The sequence below is a fragment of the Gossypium raimondii genome, chromosome 4, assembly GCF_025698545.1.
Source record: "Gossypium raimondii isolate GPD5lz chromosome 4, ASM2569854v1, whole genome shotgun sequence".
Taxonomy (NCBI): Eukaryota; Viridiplantae; Streptophyta; class Magnoliopsida; order Malvales; family Malvaceae; genus Gossypium; species Gossypium raimondii.
In genome coordinates this window covers 13,475,381-13,496,649 of record NC_068568.1, presented here as the reverse complement: position 1 = coordinate 13,496,649, position 21,269 = coordinate 13,475,381, and the positions used below count along the sequence as shown (strand labels likewise).

Genomic DNA, 21,269 nt, shown 5'->3' with positions numbered 1-21,269 from the left:
AGGGAAGGAAATGAGAACTTACCGTCGTCGGCGCCCTCGTTAAATCGTTATTTGGTCGGGGTTGGGAGAATGGCGAGAAAGGGAGGTCATGACGCAAATCTTCAAATGGCGAAGGAAGTGATTTTAGGGTTTTAAAATGGGATTATATAGGGTTCAAAATGGACTATTTTCGCCATTAGTCCTCATGATTTTGGTGCTTTTAAAATTAACTTATTTATTTGTTCTAAATCATTGCACCTTTTATTTTCGTTTCAAATTGGTCCAATAGTGTGCAGCGTTTTAGGGTGGGTTGGAAAATTACTTTTTCGTTCCTTTATCTATTGCACTGTTTTAATTTACTCCATTTCTTGTTTTATTTTCAAAATTCGCATTCAACTTCATTTGATATTTTAATTTAGTCCTTAATTTGCTTTTTAGTTTATTTTATTATGTTATTTTTATTGTTTATTACTGTTAATTATCATATTATTATTGTATGTATATATGTGTGCATATAATATATATATATTAAATGTTTTAAATATATATGTAGTAATGTATTTTGTTATTATTATTATTACAATTTTTTTGTATATAGTTTATATATATATATTATATACATTCATATTTTATAATTATTTATATTTTCCTGTTTTATAATTCATATGTTTATACAATTTTATAATATGTACATATCATAGATTTTATTATTATTTTATTTTTCTTAGCCTTATATACATATGTATGCGTATATACTTTTATAATATATATATGTTTTCTATATTTTATGATCCAAATATTTTTATATATACGTATACATAGATATATATTATTCTATACCTTTATAAATATATTTTAAAATTTTTTATATACATATGTCCATATTTTGATAATTACTAATATATTATGTTTATTCATTATTATATTTATTATTTTTTTAAATGCATGTACATTGTATTATTGATTCATTTTCGTGATTTTGTATATATATGCACGAACGTTTTATCATACTTTAAAAGAAAGTATATTTTTGGTTTTGTTAATATAAAATTGTTTTTTTAAAAACATTTTAATATTTGGCAATCATGATTCTCGAGAAAGATCGTGTCCTACTTACTGGATCGTGATCATTTTTTTCGATGAATTTAGCAAGCTAAGTATTTATTTCACAATAAATTTGCAATTTTCAAATAAAAGCTTATTCTCGGGAATGTAAAATGTCGGGTCCTAACTTCTTCGGTCGTGACATTTCGTCATCTCGAAATAAAATTTCTAAAACAAAAGCAATATTCGGTATTTTGAAGATTTAAAATATTGTGCCCTAACTTACTGGGTGTGGTGTTTTATTTCTTTGAAATGAGAATGTTTTGTCATTTTAATACATTCACGGGTTAAAATTTTTTAAACTCTTTTCAAATTTTCGACATCAAGATATTAAATAATCAAATTTGGTACCGATTTTTGGGCGTTACGAGGGTGCTAACCCTTCCTCGTGCGTAACTGACTCCCGAACCTGTTTTCTCAAATTTTGCAGACCAGAATTGTTTTTTTGGTGAGCCGATCACACCTTAATAAAGGATCGGTGGCGACTCCAATTTTTGTTTTTAAAGTCGATAACTTATTTTTGTTTTCAAAAAAATGGTTTCAACACTAAAGATTTAGGGATTTTAAGAATTTAGGGATTCAATGAAGATTTTGAAGGTTATGGATTTGGGGAATTTCACGATTTGGGGATTTTAGAAGTTGGGAAAAAAGTTTCAAATTTGGGGTTTGGGGATTTAGGGTTTTTATTGTTTTATGTTTATTAAATTTGTTTAATTTTTTTGCCATGTCAGCGTTATTATTTTAATGTTTGCCACATCATCAGTCAACTGGAATTCCACATAGACCAATTTTTTTGACCCGTTGTTGACTAACGGTCAGCTGACGGTTACCTTTTCAATTGGGTTGATGTCTAAAAAATCTGTTACGTTAAGGGCCTATTTTAGAAAATAAAAAGGTTAGGGGCATATATCCAAAAGCCCTAAAGATTGAGGGCTTTTTTTGCAATTATGTCAAAGTTAAAAGAAAAACCCATCTGATCTGCTCATATTTTTTTAACTCTTACACTTGTTTTTTATTTTCTACAAGATAAAAAAAATTAACTGACAAAAATTATATCTATATATAAAATTGCTGTAAAAAAAAAAAAACAAATCATTGATGCTGACCTTTAAATCAAGTACAAAGTGTGGTACTTTAAAATGGGACATGCAGTGGCAATAACTATATGCCTTCTGGGCTGTAAATGGTTCACATATTTCTGTATTAAAATAATAATTTCATATATTAACAAAGAGTGAAAATTAAGTGATCAGTTCTTTGATTTGATCAAAGACGAAGTTGAAGTTATTTTATATTCTAATTTTAAAGTTTAAGTGAGTGACAGAAGCATTAACCATTTAAGCTTAATTTTAATTGGTTGTCCATTTCGATAAACTTAGTTGGAATCGAAAGAGAATTCTATGCATAAATTGAGAGGAGAAAGATATTGGCTTACGAGTACTATTTAATTTCTAAATTCGATATTTTTTTTTAAAATTATATTTTTTTATTAAAAATTTAAATTATGATACGAGATAATTTTAGAATAACATGAATGTAAAAAAAATTAAGTTAAAATAATTGTGAATTTCAAGATTAAATGTGGAGTTATCCTATAATAATATTAGGCATGTGATGGACAAATCTTCGCACGCTGCTGCTGCTTCAACCATAGGTAACTGCCACATCTATGATGCGCATGTCTACACCTACAAAGCACAAGCCATTCGTCATCTCCCCAACACCCCTTTTACCATTCACCTTTAATATGATTTTTCTATTAAAAAAAGGTTTTTTTATATAAATAACCTAAAATTATTAATTAATTGCGTAAATAACTTGAAAAAAAATATTATATACGAAAATAACTCGATTGCTATAGTAGAAGTTAGTATTGCTTGACCAACCGGTGATACTATCCTTTTTTTCCTCTAATCATGACTCAATCATAACTGTATAAAAATTTATTTTATTACTGTCACTGTGTTAGACGATACTCGTATGTATTTTTTAAAATATCTGTGAAAAATACGAGTATTCACAGTGGAGAAATAAAAAGAGAAAATATTTTTTAATGGGTGTCGTCGGTCTATCAAGCGACACCGGTCCAATATTTTTTTAAAATTTTGTTAGTGAAAAAATATTTTTTTATTGATGCCACCGATGTGTTAATTAGCACCAGTGATATTTAATATATATATATATATATATATATATATATATAATTCAAGGATTAGAATTAACTATTAAGCCTATAAATTAACGTTCCACATCAATAATACGTTCTCGATGTAAAGGGCGAACGAATCAATTTTTACAGATCAATAATATTTAGTGACAATTTTATAATTTTTCATAGACTATAATAAAAACTTATTAATAGTTGAATAAGTTGTCTACCCTAATTAAAATTTGCCTCTTGTAGTATTGGGGATGAAAATATATCATTATAAAGTTTACATTTAAAAATAATGTTACGTATAAATTTAAATTTAAAAATAATATTTCATATATAAAATTTTCAATTTGGGAAATAATAATTTAAGAAAAAAGTGGATAGCTTTTTTTAATAACGAGAAATTTGCTAATTTTCAATATTGACCGAACAATTTTGCTATATATACATTCTAGTCCATAAGCTTTAATGTTTTAAAAATCTAAAAAAAAGAGGTTAAAAAGTAGAAATTTTAACAATGCATTTTATTATTTTATAAAAATTAAGAAATTTAAAATAATCCAAAACAATAAAATTTTTGAAAATTTTAAATAAAATGGAAATTTAAAAATATATATATATCCTTAAAAATCTGTAAGTTGTTAAAAATTTTAAAAATAAAAATATTATAAAACCAGAAAATAAAATTGAAACGCAATTCATAAAAACAATTGAAAAATATAAAATGAAAAGTATGAAAATTATAAATTTTAGTAAAAGAAAATTTTAAAATTTAAATATTCCAAAAAGTTTACATAAATTCTATATTTTATTTTTATTTTATTTCAATTTGAAGTTTTATTAAATATTTTGTATTTCTCATATCTTTAAAAATATTATATTTGGAATTTTTTATATTTGAAAAGAGATTTATATTTTTTTTATATTTTTATATTATTTAAAAAAATTATAATTGCTTTTGAATTTTTTTTAATTTTTCTTATTTTAGAAATATATTTAAAATTTTATTAACAAATAAAAGAAGTTGGGAACTCGATGAGCCCAACACACCACTACAGAGGACCTAGGACCTACAATTAATGTTACACCAACTCTCTGAAGTTGGTTAACCTTTTACTTTCTAACCTCTTAGTGCACTATAATACTTAGGTTGAAGAACCAACCATATAAAAAAGCTAACCCAAGTGCACTAAGTGTTTAAAAACTTAAGGCTTAACCAAGACTTACAATTACAAGATAAGAGAAAATTTTTATTAATACACAATACAATTACAATATGACACACACTTCTCTATTTTTCATCATCACATAAATGAAAGCTCTTACCCCTATTTATAAAGTTTAGTGACCATTGGACTATTGACACATGTCAACATCCTTACCATTAATTTTACAAATATCTAATAACTAGAATGTTCATGTATAATATCTAGTCTTTTAGAGAATATCCTATTTTTATTTTATTTTATATATATTCTAGAATCTTCCAAAGAAAATATAAGTTTAGTTTTTATCTAGAAGTTACATTGGCTTTCAACACTCCCCCTCAATGCAAACTTCTTTCCACAAATGGTTTGCAGATCATACCAAGTGCTTCTCTGAACTTCTCAAACTTTAGTCTACTCAGGCTTTTCGTGAACATGTCTGCAACTTGATCATCTGTCTTTGTTGGCACCATCTTGATCTCCCATTCAAGGACCTTCTCGAGAATATAATGATAGTGTACTTCTATATGTTTGTCCTGGCATGAAAGATCAGATTCTCTGCTAGACATACGGCTGATAAATTATCGTAGACAAGATTTACTTGATAGTTTGTTGGCTGATGAAGATATTCCATCAATTGTTTCAGCCAAGTACTCTCTTGTATCGCTGGTGCTGTCGACCGATATTCCACTTCGGTGCTTGATAATGACACTGTTGGTTGTCTCTTGCTACACCATGATATTGCTCCTGATCCAAGGCTGAAGATGTACCCAATTGTCGATCACCACATATCATAGTCTCCAGCATAGTTGACATCATAATACCCAACCACCAGACATTCTTTTGTTTTATTGTATAAAATATCAAAATTAATGGTGCTTTTAACATGCCTCAGGATGCACCGATATAATAAACACGGAGTAGTTCATTGGGACACTAAAAATGGGGTAGTCCGCCAGGATGGTAGTCATGAAAAATCAAGAAAATGAGGAAAAAGGGTTAGAAGAAAAATATAATTGATGGAAGCAATAATTAGCTAGTGGACTTGAAGAATCTGCCTAAAGAGGAAAAAGTAATAGCAATAAAAAAAGTCTGCCAAAATGATAAACATAGAAGCTAGTAGGGCATATGGTGGAAACCCAACAAGAATCAGATATGAGAATAACATGACAATAATGCCTTGTATATAGGCAAACGAAAGAGGATTGATCCGAGGATCACAAATAAGAATCCACCATTAAGAATCTCCAAAAAGTGCTCAAAGAAACTTTGTATGTTAGAGAAAGGTCTTGTAATAGTAACTAGAGATTCACTCCCAATTTAAGGCTTCATTAAAATTGTAGTTTATACGATGAGGCAAAACGTATGTACTCCGGATAGTCTAATTTGTAAAGAGGGGTTTGATGGAACCTATGGATAGAAAGAAGTACTATTAAGCATTATCCAAGTGACAGTTATATTTGTCAAGACTATTCCTCTTTGAAGGGAAACTATTACGGGTACACCCACCATAGAGTTAGTTTTGTAGGGAACCATCATATAAGAGAAATCGTAAACTCGAATGGTCATTCAGATAATAGTTTGTGGGACACTGTACGCCAAAATGGTCCATAACAGACAAACATGTTACACCTTAAAAGTAAAGTATCACAAATAGGGCGGATTATAAGGAAGTAATCCAAACAACTTTTTAACCAAGTGTAGGGTGAAATGAGAGTAAATCCACCATAGTGGCATAGGTTCTCTTTAGTTAATCCTAGTAATGGGATGGCAACAAGTTTTTCAGGACTATATTTGGAAAAGTGAGTTAGTCAAGGACTAGTTAGATTTGGAATGTTCGCCAAGGAAGACCTAACCAAAGGGTCCTTAGGGTGGAAGTTTAGGAGAACAACCTTATAAGTACATAGTGGAAAGAGGATCCATACTGGTAACCGACCATTAAACATTTTAATTAAGGGTTAAATATAAAATTTATGAGTAGATGGATATCTAGTATGGAGAATGGATGAAATAAAAAGAGTATGTGAAGAAAGGGCTGAGTATGCAGTTATGGTAAAACATCTGAGAAACCACCCAAGCTAGTCGTATAGTGATAAGATTGACCAGGTGAAGATCACTTAACGATATATCTGCCAATAGATAAGCTTGGAAAATGAATTGGAGACTGCCATTCCAGATTAAGAGAAATCATCCTAAAACGATTAGGGAGTTCAGTGTGTTTAGTTTTTTTTTCATTTATTACCCCCTACAATATGAGGTATTTTTTTAAGTAATTGAATAAAGAAACTCACTAAGTTCTTTTGAACTTACAGGATTTTGGCTTAACTTTGTAAGACTCGTTGGGTGAATAAGGATCTTGAGGAGGGACCAAGCCAAACCGTGTTAGATCAAGAATCACCGTGAGTAAGGTGTCATGCATATGGAAAGAGGTACCTTCAGAGGCTTCACCTCGGGGTTAGAATTATTGTAATTGAGTAGTTTTCTTAGAATTTGAAATTTCAAGGTAGTCAAATTATGTTTGGTTCAAGGTACCTATTGTAAGAAATATTCGTAATAAAGTTATAAAGTCTCTTAGTGAATTGTTTTTATTAAATTTTGATGTTAGACCAAACCGATTCAATTGTGATACTCCATGCTCGAACTCGACGATTGGGTTGGGTAAAGGCGTTACACTTATGCAATTACCAATCCCCATTGCAGGATTACTGTAAGGCCAGCGACAACTTTCACAAATGAACTGACGGGGCAACCTCATTGTTCCCCTTTGTTTGATAGGGATGCGAAGGGGTATGTAAAGTACAACTTCACGCAGGTTTTGTGAATGATGGGTTGTAGAGGCTTCATGGCCAATTATGGTCCTTTGATTCGAAAGATACGGTGAAGTATGAGAAATGTACGTAACATAAATGGAATATTTCGGAGGGTATGTCCCGTGTTCTACCTATCATACCTCCAAATAATGTAGAATCACCCATTGCTGTGAACGTCCATCCATTTATATCTATTGACATGAGGACCAGCCAATCCTCTTCCTAGTATAGTCAAGCTTAGACTCCAGGTTAGGAAACCTTTAAAGCTCGAGCCACCATTGACATATATTTGAACAAATAGGATAAAGGGGAGGTTTCTAATATGTCTTTCCGCTGGATGTGGAAACACTCCAAGAGTATGTTAAATAACAGAAGAAATGGTTGGAGCAAATATCGGAGGGATGTTATGATGGGGCTCATGAACTTTGGTTGTATCCTCTCCTTTTATCCTTATTATCTTTCAAAGTGTGGACATTGTGCTTGATTTTTATTAAATTTGAGTATGCTTTTCTTTTGTGCAACTACTTTTATTGCAACCACCTCAGCCTGTACCACCGACCAGATGGGCTACAATTTTGTGAATTTTTTTGTTGACGCCGTGGCAACTACTGATATGAAGAGACTGGGGAGAGAATCTAAAAACCCGCCCAAGAAAATTAAGAAAGCTGGTTTGGTTAAGGGGCAGGGGCTTATCGAAGCCTCAAAAGGCAATTATTTGGGATCCTACTACTCCTCAACAAGCTCCATTGAAATTTCTACAGTGGAAATTTGAGGGTGTTCTAGAGCCTTATCTGGTGTCATTACCCCGAAATTTGCTCTAAAAGGTCAATCTAGAACTACGTCCTAAAGCCCTGTCGCGAGTGACATTTTTGCCGGATGTAGCTCAACCCCAATAAGTTGTCAAATACCTGCCACAATTATCTTTTCAGGTATAACTTTCATCTTAACCTTGAGGGTTTTGGAGTGGTGTTTATTGTATTAACAAGCTTGGATGGTTTCTTGTATGTCCTTCAAGTACAATGACTCTTCTCACCATTTCTGGCATGTCTGTCAGAGGTGACATCTTTGATCGTGTTATGCAAAGCTTGCTACCGATCGAAAAATGCACTGGACTTTACCCTAAACCACTACAAAACTTTACAAGAGTATAATGTGAAGTATAATTTAAAAGGTTAATGATGAATTGGTTGAGAGCCAACAAGCGATAGAAGAGCTCTAGAAAGATGGGTCCAATGAGGATCTCTCAGCAAGTAAAGCTAATGAAGAAGCTATTTATTTATGAAGTCGAGTTGGATTTCTCATGGCTTCTTTGGATTCCTTTGAGAGGAAGAAAGATACATTAATCATTCATTGTGACCGCCAGTAGATGAGTAAGATGTAGCTTAGAAGGAGGCTGTCTAATTGAAGCTAGTCCTCCACAAGAAGGAAGCGCAGCTCAAACAAGCTCGAGAAGAGTTGAAGAAGGACAAAAGTGCCTAGGCCAAGGACCTTAAGATGTCTAATGATGAGCAACTTACCGTTGGACCTATTGTGAGAGATGAGATCATTATAGGGGTCCAAGTCGCTCGTGGGTCGTTGGATTTGTACGAAGTGATTTGGAAACCTTGTATGGATGTGGTGCAAGGCAGGGAAATGGAATTTGATATTTTTTTTGGGAACTATTTAAGGAGAGTACGACTAGCAAGGTGTTCTCTGTTCCTTCCGCCCTAACAAATGAACCAACGAGTGGTTTAGGAGGAGAAACTACTCAAAATGAAGGTGCCATAGAAAATCATGTTCCAGGTTCCAACCATGTAGATGCCCTTATGAACTTGTAAATGTAGAAGACTAGGCTTTGATTTTTCGTATTTGTATTTGTACTTGGTATATATATTTTATTGAATGAAATTAACTTTTTCCACATCTTGTCTTGGTTCCCTTTATTCTTCACATTATTTTGTGCTAATACCATCTTTTGCGAAATGAAAACCTTGTGAAAATTCAATAAGTTGTAGAAAAGACTAAGCACATAAAATGGATGGCATTGACTGCAAGTGGTTCCTTTGCTTTGTTCAAATACTCTCCGATTTAAGATGACGTGGTCAATAACGTCAATCATGGATGGTTATTTCGCTTCATATCAACACCGTCTGTAGCTTCACCTGTTATGGAATGAAGTAGCTAAAGGAATTCTCTAAGAATAATCATATTATTTGAATAAGATTAACCACAAGTTGTCATTTTGCATAATCCAAACATTGTTAAACCTAGGAGGTTAGCTCTAAGGAAAATTCCCAAACTTGTGTATAATCTCGTGTGAGGATATTTCTAAAGGGTGATCGTAGATTATTTTTAGATGTTAAGTATGAGTGGTTAATAGGCGGATCGTTTGTGCGGGTAGTGCAACAGGCAAAGCTTTTTTTATGGGTAGTTTAGTAAATGAAATGTCTTATTGTTGAAGCGTGCTGAGAACGTTTCTTGAGAATACAATGAGGAGGTATTGGAGGCTTATTAAATACAAAGCCTAATAGTCGTACCTTGGGAAACAACACCAATGATAGGATAGGATATATGTCATTTTGTGGGATACATGCCTTGGCCTGAGTGGCCCATGCTAAGCGTGTCTATTGGATGTTCGTACACACCGTTTGACATGGCTCTTCCAAGTACCTCAACACACGATGTTGAAGGGATCTCTTCTTCCCACTTTTACTCCTTTAAGCAATATACCCTAGCATAGCAGTCTCATTTATCCTTCCTCCTCCTTTGATACTTTGGCTCTCCGTCTGTCACAGGTGAAATGACCTCTTTGCCTCCACCGTCTCCTCCTCTTTATTTCCTCTTTTTTGAACGCTAGTATCCGCAAACTTTTATTTTTAAGTTAGAAGAGTAAAGAGACAAAGTATTAAAATAAAAATAAGATGATTAAATTTTAAATTTACTAAAAGTACAAGCACTTGGAGCACATTTTAATTTTGAAAGAAAGAAAGAAATTGTTGGGTTAGAGCGACCTATTCCTCTGCGAAATCTGGATGGTCTGCAACAGCGAATTCATTTTCATACATTAATAAAGCATTAATTTATCACGGGGGATTAAAATTTTCAGACGTGGTTAATTCTTCTATTATTGTGCTATGACTAAAATGATTTCCATATATGTTTGTGTTGAAGTTGGAGTGAAATTGCTTATTAACATTCACCCTTAGCTTAATCATCTATTTTTAAATTGGTGTTTAATTGAAACAGGTCAAGACAATCACAATTTCATTCTATTTCTTACTCCCAAGTTCTGATATTCAATTAATTACCAATATCGATGTCCAAAGTTTGAATATGAGATTAGACATTAATTCAACTAAATTTTTTGTCACTGTTGGACAACATATTATATATATATATAGGAATTGCCTTTGTTTATTTGCCATTCAATCCAACCCTTCTCTTCTCTCTCACTATTTGTTTACATATTTCATATGGATCCAAAACGCCTCCAACTTAACCTTTGGACGCCATCCATATCTTCTTCATCTTCCTCATTGGAACACAAACATCATCTACCTTCTTCTCCAAGCAACCTTAATGCTACTAAAGGACACCATCAAGAGTTTCTTCACCTCGATCTTACATTAGGACCACCACCTGACCCTAGCTCTAACCCTAACCCTAACCCTGCGGTGGCGGCACCGACCGGCCGCAGAGCTCGAGCAAACCCTTTTCAGAAACTTAAAGGAGGCAAAAGTGAAACCATAACAGCACCATATCCATGGGCCACAACACGACGAGCCAGGGTTCATGACCTTAACTATCTCCAATCCAATAACATTCGCACCATCAATGGGCAGGTTGAATGCAAAGTGTGCCAGACGGTTTACACCATTGAATATGACATAAAAGAAAAGTTGAAGGGGATCAAAGATTTTGTATTGGGCAACAGGTGGAGGATGAATGATCGAGCCCCCAAGTGTTGGATGTATCCCAGGCTTGATAATTGCAAGAACTGTGGGAGCAGTTTGAAACCAGTTATTGGGAAGAAAAGGGACATAAACTGGCTGTTTTTGGTGTTGGGACAAATGCTGGGATGTTGCAAACTATCAGACCTCAAATACTTCTGCAAGCATACAAAGAATCATAGGACGGGTGCCAAGAATCGACTTCTTTATATTGCTTACATTGAATTGTGCAAACAACTCTATCCTCATGGACCTTTTCATCTTTGATTTCATGGTTTTGTGTTAGGGTTTAGATTATTATTAATTATGATTTAGTTTCTTTTCGTTTTTCATTACTTTGTTTTTTCTTTTTAATATTAATGTCTCAATGTGATTTAATCGTAGTTATATGTAAACAATTTTATGGTTAATTCGCCTTATTTTAAACATCAGCATGAAAATTTTGGACTTATTTATTAAAAATAGCTATTTTAAACTTTATTACCATTTTTTATTTTGTAAAATATTACGTAGTTACCTATGCTAATTTCATCTAAATATATTTAAATTCACATTTAATACTGAAATTGATGATATTGATGATTAAATATAACTAAAAATAATAATAATAAAAAGACCGATAAAGAAAATTAAGAACACTTATAAATTGAATTTTACCTTTTAGATGGTATTTTGTCCTTGTAATGATTCTATAATGAAATATAGTCAAAAATAAAAGTAATTTAATCTCATCAATTTTAAAATTGAGCAATTCACGACTTAATGTTTTCCATCAATTGTACATGATTTTGATTGGTATAATAACAAATTTAGCTTTCAAAGTTTACATATTTTGTCAATTTTGTCCTAATTTAACAAATTTATCTAGCAACATTTGTGTAAATGTTGAGACTGAATTTATTGAATTTTTTAGATTTAAGGCCAAAATGACAAAATATAAACATTGAATGCTAAATTTATTATTATTCAATCAAAATTATATATATTTGATGGAAGACATTAATATTGTGATTAATTCACCTTAGTTGTTCACTTACGAGGTTGATAGGGACTAAATTACTTAATGAAATATTATTTATGACTGAAAATTAAATATTTTAAAATTATTTAATCAAAACTAATATTAATAAATGAAATATTTCCCATTTAAAGAAAATTTTAAATAGAATGAATCACTCCTTAAAATCTCTCTGGTCAACTTATTTTGAAATTCAATTTAGAATCTCAATCTCATTAGAACTCAGAAGAAAAAAATTACATAAATCTGTTGAACCAGTCCTTTCTGCTTCAGATCTCCACTTCTCAACCTAAAATTTCTCTTAATGTTCTCAAAGTTTTCTTTTCTTTTTTTGTTCTAATCTTTGACATGGATATTAACCCCCATCCTCTCCAAGCCTCTAATAACGAGGACGAAAATTTACTCACATTATCGTTATCAACACCATCACCATCAGCGCAGCCACCGTCATCTTCGTCTTCCTCACTAATGCCACCACCAATATCGTCACCTATGGGGCAGCAACAAACCATTCAACTATGTATCCCAATCCCACAAGCGCCACCATTACCATATTACCCGAACCACCAAGTTCAAACCCCAACCGGCTTTAACGCTATTGATAGTAACACTGTTTCTGGAGCGATTGTGAACCATTCACGTCCCTCTCGTTCACGTAGGAACCCTTTTCAAGCACCAAGGCAAGGGCGATCCGAAACCATCCCACCACCGTTCCCTTGGGCCACTAACCAACGTGCCACGGTTCACACCCTTGATTATCTTGTATCTCACAACTTGACCAGCATTTACGGTGATGTTCAATGCAAGAAGTGCGACAAGGTTTGCAAGGTGGAATACGATTTGCAAGAGAAGTTCAAAGAGATAAGGGATTTTATAAAAGAAAACAAGTTTGCATTGCATGATCGAGCACCCTCTGAATGGACCACACCCACATTGCCTAGCTGTGAAACTTGTGGTGGTACCTTGAAGCCTGTTCTTAAGAAGAAAAGAGACATAAATTGGCTGTTTTTGCTGTTGGGGAAGATGCTGGGGTGTTGTAAATTATCGGAGTTGAAGTACTTTTGCAAGCATACCAAGAACCATAGGACGGGTGCTAAAGATCGGGTCCTTTATCTCACTTACATGGGTTTATGCAAGCAATTAGATCCCAATGGACCTTGTGATGTTTGATCTCCCTTTTTCATATTTATGCTTGTTTTTTTTTTCTTTTAATTAAGTTCATGCTTCAATGGAAAATAAATGTTTTGGGAATGAAATGTTAGTCGATGTTTGATTCTTAGATAATTTCAGCGTATATCAACATATTATGATGGTAAAGAATGTGCTAAAGTTGGAGAATTCCTTACAAATATGTCAATTCAAAGTTTGACGATTTTGGAAAAACATGTTTTCAAATTTAATATCATTCAGGGTTTTTTTTTTTATAAAATAGGAATTACTACTATTTTTACCTACCTTGTTAAATTAATGAACACATTGATTACCATGTCAAATTTCATTTTCCTAACAAAACCAGATCCCTTCACTATTTTGTATAAACTATCCAATTTAATGCTTAACCTTACCGCCCTTTTATAGTTAGGGGTGGCATTTTATCACTTTTTTTTTTTAATTTTTCGAATTATATATTATTATAATTCTATTTGTTTCAATTCATTTTGGTTTTAATTTATATAATTTTTATTATGAATTTTAAACTTAATTTGATAAATAAATTTTATTTTATAACTTTGGCAAAATTTCAATCTTTTATTCCTAAATATTTGTAAAAAATAATGATTTTTCAACTTTTATATGATATTTTTTAAAATAATTTTATATGGAACTTTTAAGTTATTTTCATTATATTAAAAACATTATTTTTATATATAATAATTTAAATTAAATAAATTTATAATAAATATTTTGGACCACCTCCATTCTATTCAGATTAAATTATAATCAATAAATTAATTTACTTTTTTAAAACTTATGGATCTGAGACCGTCTCAAATTCCGATAGCAGCAATATAGATGCTTTGCTTTCTGATAATTCTAGCTGTGGTGTAAAGATTCAAAACTAATTTATACATTCTCGAAAATGATAATTCCATCTTCTTCTTCTTCTTCTTGGTATATTTCAACTTACAAAACCGAAAGCATCTTTACTACCTCAGCTACTAGTTCATCTACCAACCATATCTCTATTTCCCTACCTATTGCATCCATATTGTCGCTCGACTCCAGCCATTGACTTTCTCCTGCTAGCACTATCTCTCCGGCATCCATGTTTTGGCTCACTAGTGACTTGCGCAGGCTATCTTCCACATCTTCAATGCTCCATTTCCTAACAGACTTCACACGTGGATGTAGGTGATGCTTCATGTATTGCTGATAGGTCTCCCCTAGCTTTGAATTAATCCTATCAAACATCAATCGCCTTTCAGCCCTTGACGAACTATTTAGATTACCATATTTTTTCTCAAGTTCTTCGAATGTCAACGGATTCACAGGACATTCTGGAGAATGGCATCTCGCTAAGAATGTATCCAGGTCGGCTCCGTTAATACCAGATTCAACCCAGATGTCATCTATGTACATGGATTCCCAATCCTCTTCGGCCTTCGGTATCCCTTTGTCCTCAGTGAACCCGATGGATACTTCATCACCCTCATCTTCACTCGAAAGAAGCATAATTCCTTCTTCATATGCCTCGGATTCTAGCTTTAATAGTTGAAGTTGCATCCGAAGGCCTAAAAGCATAAACAGAACTAAAAGTTAAAAACAGAATAGATAGAAACTCATGCAGTGAAAATTCAGAACAAAAGGTTTCATGCAGAATATGAATTGGATGAACTTATGGCTTTGATTACTCTGGAGATCAGCGCTAATACTCTCGAAGCATTCTGAACCAGATGAAAAATCCTCTGTGAAAGGAGTTTCTATAATTGAAACAGGACTAGGCTGATCAGCTTCCTTAGAGATCAATCGAGATTCTTGCTCTGGTACAGGGCAATGCGATGTGGCTTGCTTGGAAGGTCCCTCAGATGGTTCCTGGAGATAAAATACAAGAGATGAGTAGAGGAAATTCTATTCAACAAAACATATGCTCTAAATATTATATAAGATGTAGAGGTTAACTATTTCCGGCAAGTTTCAAATTACAACACAACTATTGGAAAGAGCAACTTAAGACTGCATCTATTATCCGCATAAGTTAGACTTCAGGCCAAGAGTGCCCAAGGTATTAGGTTAGTCAATATCGCTACATGCAACACAATGAGAGCGATTGAGCAATACATGTTAGAAAATATAGTAGAAAAGCAGAGCAATACATGTTAGAAAATATAGTAGAAAAGCAGAGCAATACATAATTGAATCTTATATAGGTAGTGAAAAGCTGCACATTAAAGTACATGTCCTCGGTACAAGATGTGCTTTTTCATAACATTTTATAGAAGATTATGTCCCTACTTCTATGAACTTTTATAGAAAAGTTGAGCTATTTCAATATAATCATTGGATGCAACTTTTGGGAAAAAATTAATTATTATAATTATTAAAAAATTTGCACCACCAAACTACTGACAATACATGCATAGGATTTACAAGCTAAAACACTATTGAAGAGTAAAAAATAATACCTGGGAGTCCAAATTATCCAAGTCGCCAGTAGAAACAACAGCATTCGCTGAAGTAGAAGCTGACAAATCCTTATGAAAAGGTTCAGAAAGCACAACCTTATTCTGATTATTGGCATCCACTGCATTTTCAAGAACTGAAGTTGAATTCCTGGTAGTACAAGCAGATGCCCCTGAAACCATAAGGTTGTCTTCAGATTGATTATCACCGTCTGAATTTTGCAGTAATTGATATGGGGTGAAAAGACTATCTAGTGAAGTATCATTATTTTCCCTGTTATTACTGCAACTACTAATTGGACATCGAGATTTCTTAACACAGAATCTTTGATTGCTTGGCAATGAAGCTTCTCTCTTGGAACCATCTTTTCGAATCTCATGCCGGTCTATGCAACGAGTTCCATGATTAGTGTTAATTCTAAGACTTCCAAAGTCAGTAGAACAAGTAGGAACCAACGGAGGTCTTGAAAGACTACCAAGACATCCGTCCTTCCAACAATCCCAACTGCTAATGCCTAAAGGTTCATTCCACAGTGCTGACTTAACATGATTCCCAAACTCACTGCATCCTTCCTCACCGAAGCCACTACTAGAATTTGCAGGGCTCACTTCCTTCTCTGAGATGGCAAGCATTTCACCAAGTGTGCTGCCCATACTAATCAAGTCTACCTCTTGAGGCCTATGTGTTTGTTTCCACCTCTCAGATAGTCTCTTCTTGGCCTCCCTACTAAGAGATGATTCACTAGAACCGGATGATGACCTCCTATGCTGCTTATTCCACCCAATGTTATCTGTGTAAGACACTGTTTTTACATCTGAATCATTTGCAGATTCAGATCCAGATACATCACAAGAATTTACATTCCCAGCATATCCTCTAAACCTGGAGGTTGAGATTTTTATTGAGCCATTGCTAAAGCGATTTTTCATTTGTCTAGTAATCTCCCTGGCAATTTTCCTGGACTCTTTAGAATTATGCATTGAAAACTCAATATCTTGGTGAACTTTTTTCTCCCTCCATAGTTCTGCCTCCCTATTTAGGATACCCGAGTTTCCAGCACTACCAGATGGAGGATGATGAGAAGAACAAGGTGATGAAGCAGTTAGGGCAGAGTTTTGTGACTTCCCTAGACTTGGTTTCAAGACAACAATTGTTGTGGGTAAAATAGGTGGTCCATTTTTCTCTTCCAATTGAACCTTAGGTGCCTTGAGGCGATTGTGAGCAGCATATCTCCCATAAGATTGATTCAGAATATCTTCTTGATGCTGCTGAGGGCACTTCAATTGAGTTTCTCTCCCTGCCTTTTGGCCTAAGCAAACATTTTGGTTTTTAAGAGTGTGTGATGACTTCATAGTCGAAAATCGACTACAGCGAGACTGAGGTAGCGCAACTTGCAGATCATCCAAATGCTTTGTGAATAATGAATCTGGTTGATGAAGGAATTTCACCAGAATATCCGCATTTGAGTCTACCACCTCAAGGGTATCCTTGAATTCCCCAGAATCTAGTAGGTTTTCATCAGGTGAAAGACCCTTACCCTCCATAAATTTCTTCTGAATAAAGGCCAGTTGGACATCAGAAACCTTTGAATTTGCAGCCCCCTGCGACGAGTAACCACCAGTCTCCACTTTTGCTGCATCTAATACTTCAAAAACATCTTTAAATTCCTGTTCCTCCTTTGAGCATTTCCTAGAAGACTGCCGGCTACTGAATGTACCACCGTTTTGAACTTTGGCTTGACTAATCTGGGTTCTTTTCCTTTGTTTGTGGTTAGGCTGCAAAGGTGGTAGTCCATCAACGCCCATTAATCTTGCTATAACACTCAGTGGTCGTCTTCTAGATTCATTCTCTTTCGACATCTCTTGTGCTAGCAGCTTCTTCATTGTAGCCCCCGTTGATTGTTTTGATGATCTCCAACCCAGCTCAAACATTAACTGCAACAATAAAGAAATGCTGCTTGGTTATAAATATTAACTCATTAAATATTTGGTTATAACTGCAACAAAACAGCGCACCTTATCTCCCTCTGTAGTATCACTACTGCAAGAACCGGAATCAGACGCCGAGTTTGGAAATTTTCTCTGTTTTCCTGGAAAAGAGAGGGGGAGACAGTTTTAGAAGCTACGTATAAAAACATGAGAATTAGCAACCCGGCATCTAAGCTAAGCATTGGTAGCTCGTCATATCCTTAGAAAAGCAAGCAAAATCATGTCGATTGCATCATAGAAAAGTCAAAAAACAAGCAAATTTACTGAAAGCATAAGCAAAGGATAGAAGGAGGAGATAACCAGAAAAAGTAAAACTAAAACAATAATGCGTTTGGTGGTAACAATCAGAAATGTACCAATTTCATGAGCCAAAAATGGAATCTAAAGGGTTTTCCTTTTGCCTAGGATTAACTTAGCAACCAAACCAAGTGAAAATGAAACGGAAAGCAGACCTGTAAAAGAAGGAGAGGCAGTTGAAGCAGTGAAATCAAGGCTCCGTTGCCAAAACATCTCCACTTTCAGTGGCTTTAAAGTAAGGAAAAGAAAAGAGAAAAAGAAAATGTTAGCTGGGGATAGTTATAAGGGAGAGCGTGACAGGGGCGAGGAGCAATAAAAGAGGTCCGTTAGAGGCGTGGAAAACAGGCAAGAGTGGTGTTGTTAACATTCAAATAGTGTGAGAGTGACTGTTGATTGTAGATATAAGAGCTAGCTCAGTCTGCTCTGCGCGGGCAACTGCTCACTCCTCCCCCAACTTGCCTTTTCCATTTTTCTAATATTTCTATTTCCATTACCACTTTTATATATATATATATATATATATATATATTTACCACAACAAATTACGCTCTGAATTTAGTGGGGGCATGTTTGTGCCACATTAAATCATACAACTAACTTGTTGCATAAATATTTTTGTATCTTGGTATATAATGCTATAATTATTTTTATATGAAATTCCCTTCGGTAGGTCCTAAATTTCACTTCTTTTCTCTACGAACGTTGAAAACTAACTATAACACACATACCATGTCATTTGACCCTAAATAATGCATTGCCCATCCACCTTTTAGCTGCTTCATTGCACCCAACTTTTTAAGGGGTTAAATTGCATCACACTCCCAAACTATTGCTCAAATTTCAAATTGACCCCATGACTTTCAAAACATTTTAATCAATCAATTCCTTTTAATCCACCATAAAGCATATTCAAACCACATTAATCAAATATTCCGCATAAACAACATAGATCTATTGTGTTAAAAAAAAATTAAATAATGTCATTAAAATTTAATTCATATGTTTAAATTGACTATTAACACATAATAAAATGACATAATTTCTAATACTTTTAATTTATATTCAGAGCATAAACATAATAAAAAATAAAAAGAAAAAAGTAGGCGTCAAATCAAATATGTTTCACTTTCACCAACCATCCATGTATATTTTTCATCAAGGCATGATTGTCTCGGAATGCCTTTATTTCAGTGTAAAAAAAGCCGATGCAAAAGAGCACCATAATTAGAAATAAAAAAATTTTGATAGTTGTCTCCACCATAAAGAAAAACAAATTAATGAAAAGCGGTGTCTGATTACCCTTTTCTAACACTGTTTCTTCCCTGATTTCTTTCGCTACTTTACTGTCTCAGATACCAACCATGACGCTTTGATCATCCAAGGAAATGCAATATAAAACTAAGATGGCAACACTTGATCTGATAAAGCTTGTAAATGGTTCAAACCCCAATTATTTAAGCATCAACCCGAGCCCTAAACTTCGGTGCTCTCTGATATTCTCCCGTTTTTTCTGGCTCCGAAGCCATCGCCGGTCACCTACAGCTGCCTAACCAGCTCACCCGTTCGAAGACAAACAATTTATACTTAAATGCAATTGACCCTCTACAGTGTAATCCAAACGGTTTAAGTCCAAACTGAAGATGGGGTTTAGGGTAAAATAACAGTACAAAATGTTCATGCAAAGAAGGGAATATTACCTCTAACAGTCAGTATCAGACATTTATTGTGTGATTCAGACAAGACTGCTACGTCACAGACCTTTGTCTAAAAATCAAAAGAACAACTACAAGGGTAATGCAGAAGCTGCAGTATTTTAACTACACAAGGAGTAAATAATAATACCATATTCAACATTTCAACTCCGCACACTCACACTGCTCATACTTCACATGTCTCGCCAAACAATCAAAGTATGAATCCTGTGTCCATTAACATGCACAGCATTGAAATACCAGAAACATTGACATCTACGGAGTTGTCTAATGGCTGATCTTACAAAGGCTCAACGGGAATATAGCGACAGCTAAGCTGAACTGAAACTAGTGGCATGCCAAACATGTCCCTGGAACAACCAACAAACTAGTACAGAAATCAAGTCTAAACAGATAACGAACAAAAATCAAGCAAACCTGTGAACATACAAGTAAGGTCAACCACATAACAACAAATTCTAGATGGAAATGGCCCCTTTATTCTATAGACTAGTAAGATCGTTGGCAACTAGCTGGCCCAAGGTGCAAAAGGAAGAGGATATCAAAGTAAGGGAGGAAAAAAAATCTAAATATCATGGCAAGTGATTCTTGTTACAAATTACGAACTGCAATAAAACAATATTAATGTACATATGTTGTGATTCGACAGCCATGAGCTCAGCTCAAATAATGATTTACATGCACTTGCCAAACATTGAACATTAATTCCTACCCTCTGTTTTTTTTTCTTCTTAAGGAAGAAGTCCGAGATTTGGGTATTCAAAGCCTTGTTATCTAAACAAAATCATTCTAGCAAATTCTCACTAATCAAAGAAGCCTCAGGATGAAGCAACTATAGTATAACATCAGTAAAAGTAGCTATTGTACAGCAATCTCTACCATGGTAATCATTCGTATCTTACTTAGCAAAATATTGACGCCCACAATACACAAACACGGGTTAAACCGCCAGCCTCTCATTAAGAACTCCATTCAGAGATATCAGCATGCATCTTATATCCTTCATTAGCCACTGCAAGTTTTACAAATTACTCTTATATAGGAAACGTCTCATAGCATTTCCTAGGATTGGAATAGGATATATTGGTAGGATTGTTCATGAACCACGGCTTCATCACTTCATTTACAACCATAAGTACCACAATGACTAATCAACCATTGTATTATGGCTATGTAACAAAATGCATTGGTATCACTATTTCACCGCAATTAATTTAAAAGGTAACAGCAATGTAATTTTCACACACTCATGGTAAGCTGCTAACAAATTCAGAGGTACTTGAAAGTCATCACTTTAACAACGCCAGAAATTCAAGGATCGATAGTAATAGCAAGTGTTCCCATTTTTAATTATTATTCAAGATTATACTGTTGTTTTTAATGGTAATCACCGGTGACGAAGAAACATTTATATACATGTTTGTATAACAAATAGATAGGATAACAGGAGC

General features: G+C 33.8%; 3 protein-coding genes across 3 annotated transcripts; 2 read left to right on the top strand and 1 right to left on the bottom strand.

Moving 5' to 3' along the window:
• Positions 1-10,705: 10,705 nt before the first annotated feature.
• Positions 10,706-11,449, top strand: LOC105767286 (uncharacterized). Its single transcript, XM_012586790.1, has one exon. The coding sequence runs from the start codon at positions 10,706-10,708 to the stop codon at positions 11,447-11,449; it is 744 nt and encodes a 247-aa protein (XP_012442244.1).
• A 1,099-nt stretch (positions 11,450-12,548) lies between these two features.
• Positions 12,549-13,370, top strand: LOC105767863 (uncharacterized). The gene has a single exon (XM_012587434.2). It carries the CDS (start codon positions 12,549-12,551, stop codon positions 13,368-13,370), a length of 822 nt encoding a protein of 273 aa, XP_012442888.1.
• An 816-nt stretch (positions 13,371-14,186) lies between these two features.
• Positions 14,187-18,551, bottom strand: LOC105768198 (hypothetical protein). Its single transcript, XM_012587981.2, has 5 exons — positions 18,262-18,551; positions 17,837-17,910; positions 15,824-17,755; positions 15,053-15,233; positions 14,187-14,932 (listed from the first exon to the last, which is right to left on the bottom strand). Exons 1-5 carry the CDS (start codon positions 18,317-18,319, stop codon positions 14,325-14,327), a joined length of 2,853 nt encoding a protein of 950 aa, XP_012443435.1. The 5' UTR covers positions 18,320-18,551; the 3' UTR covers positions 14,187-14,324.
• Between the last annotated feature and the right edge of the window lie 2,718 nt (positions 18,552-21,269).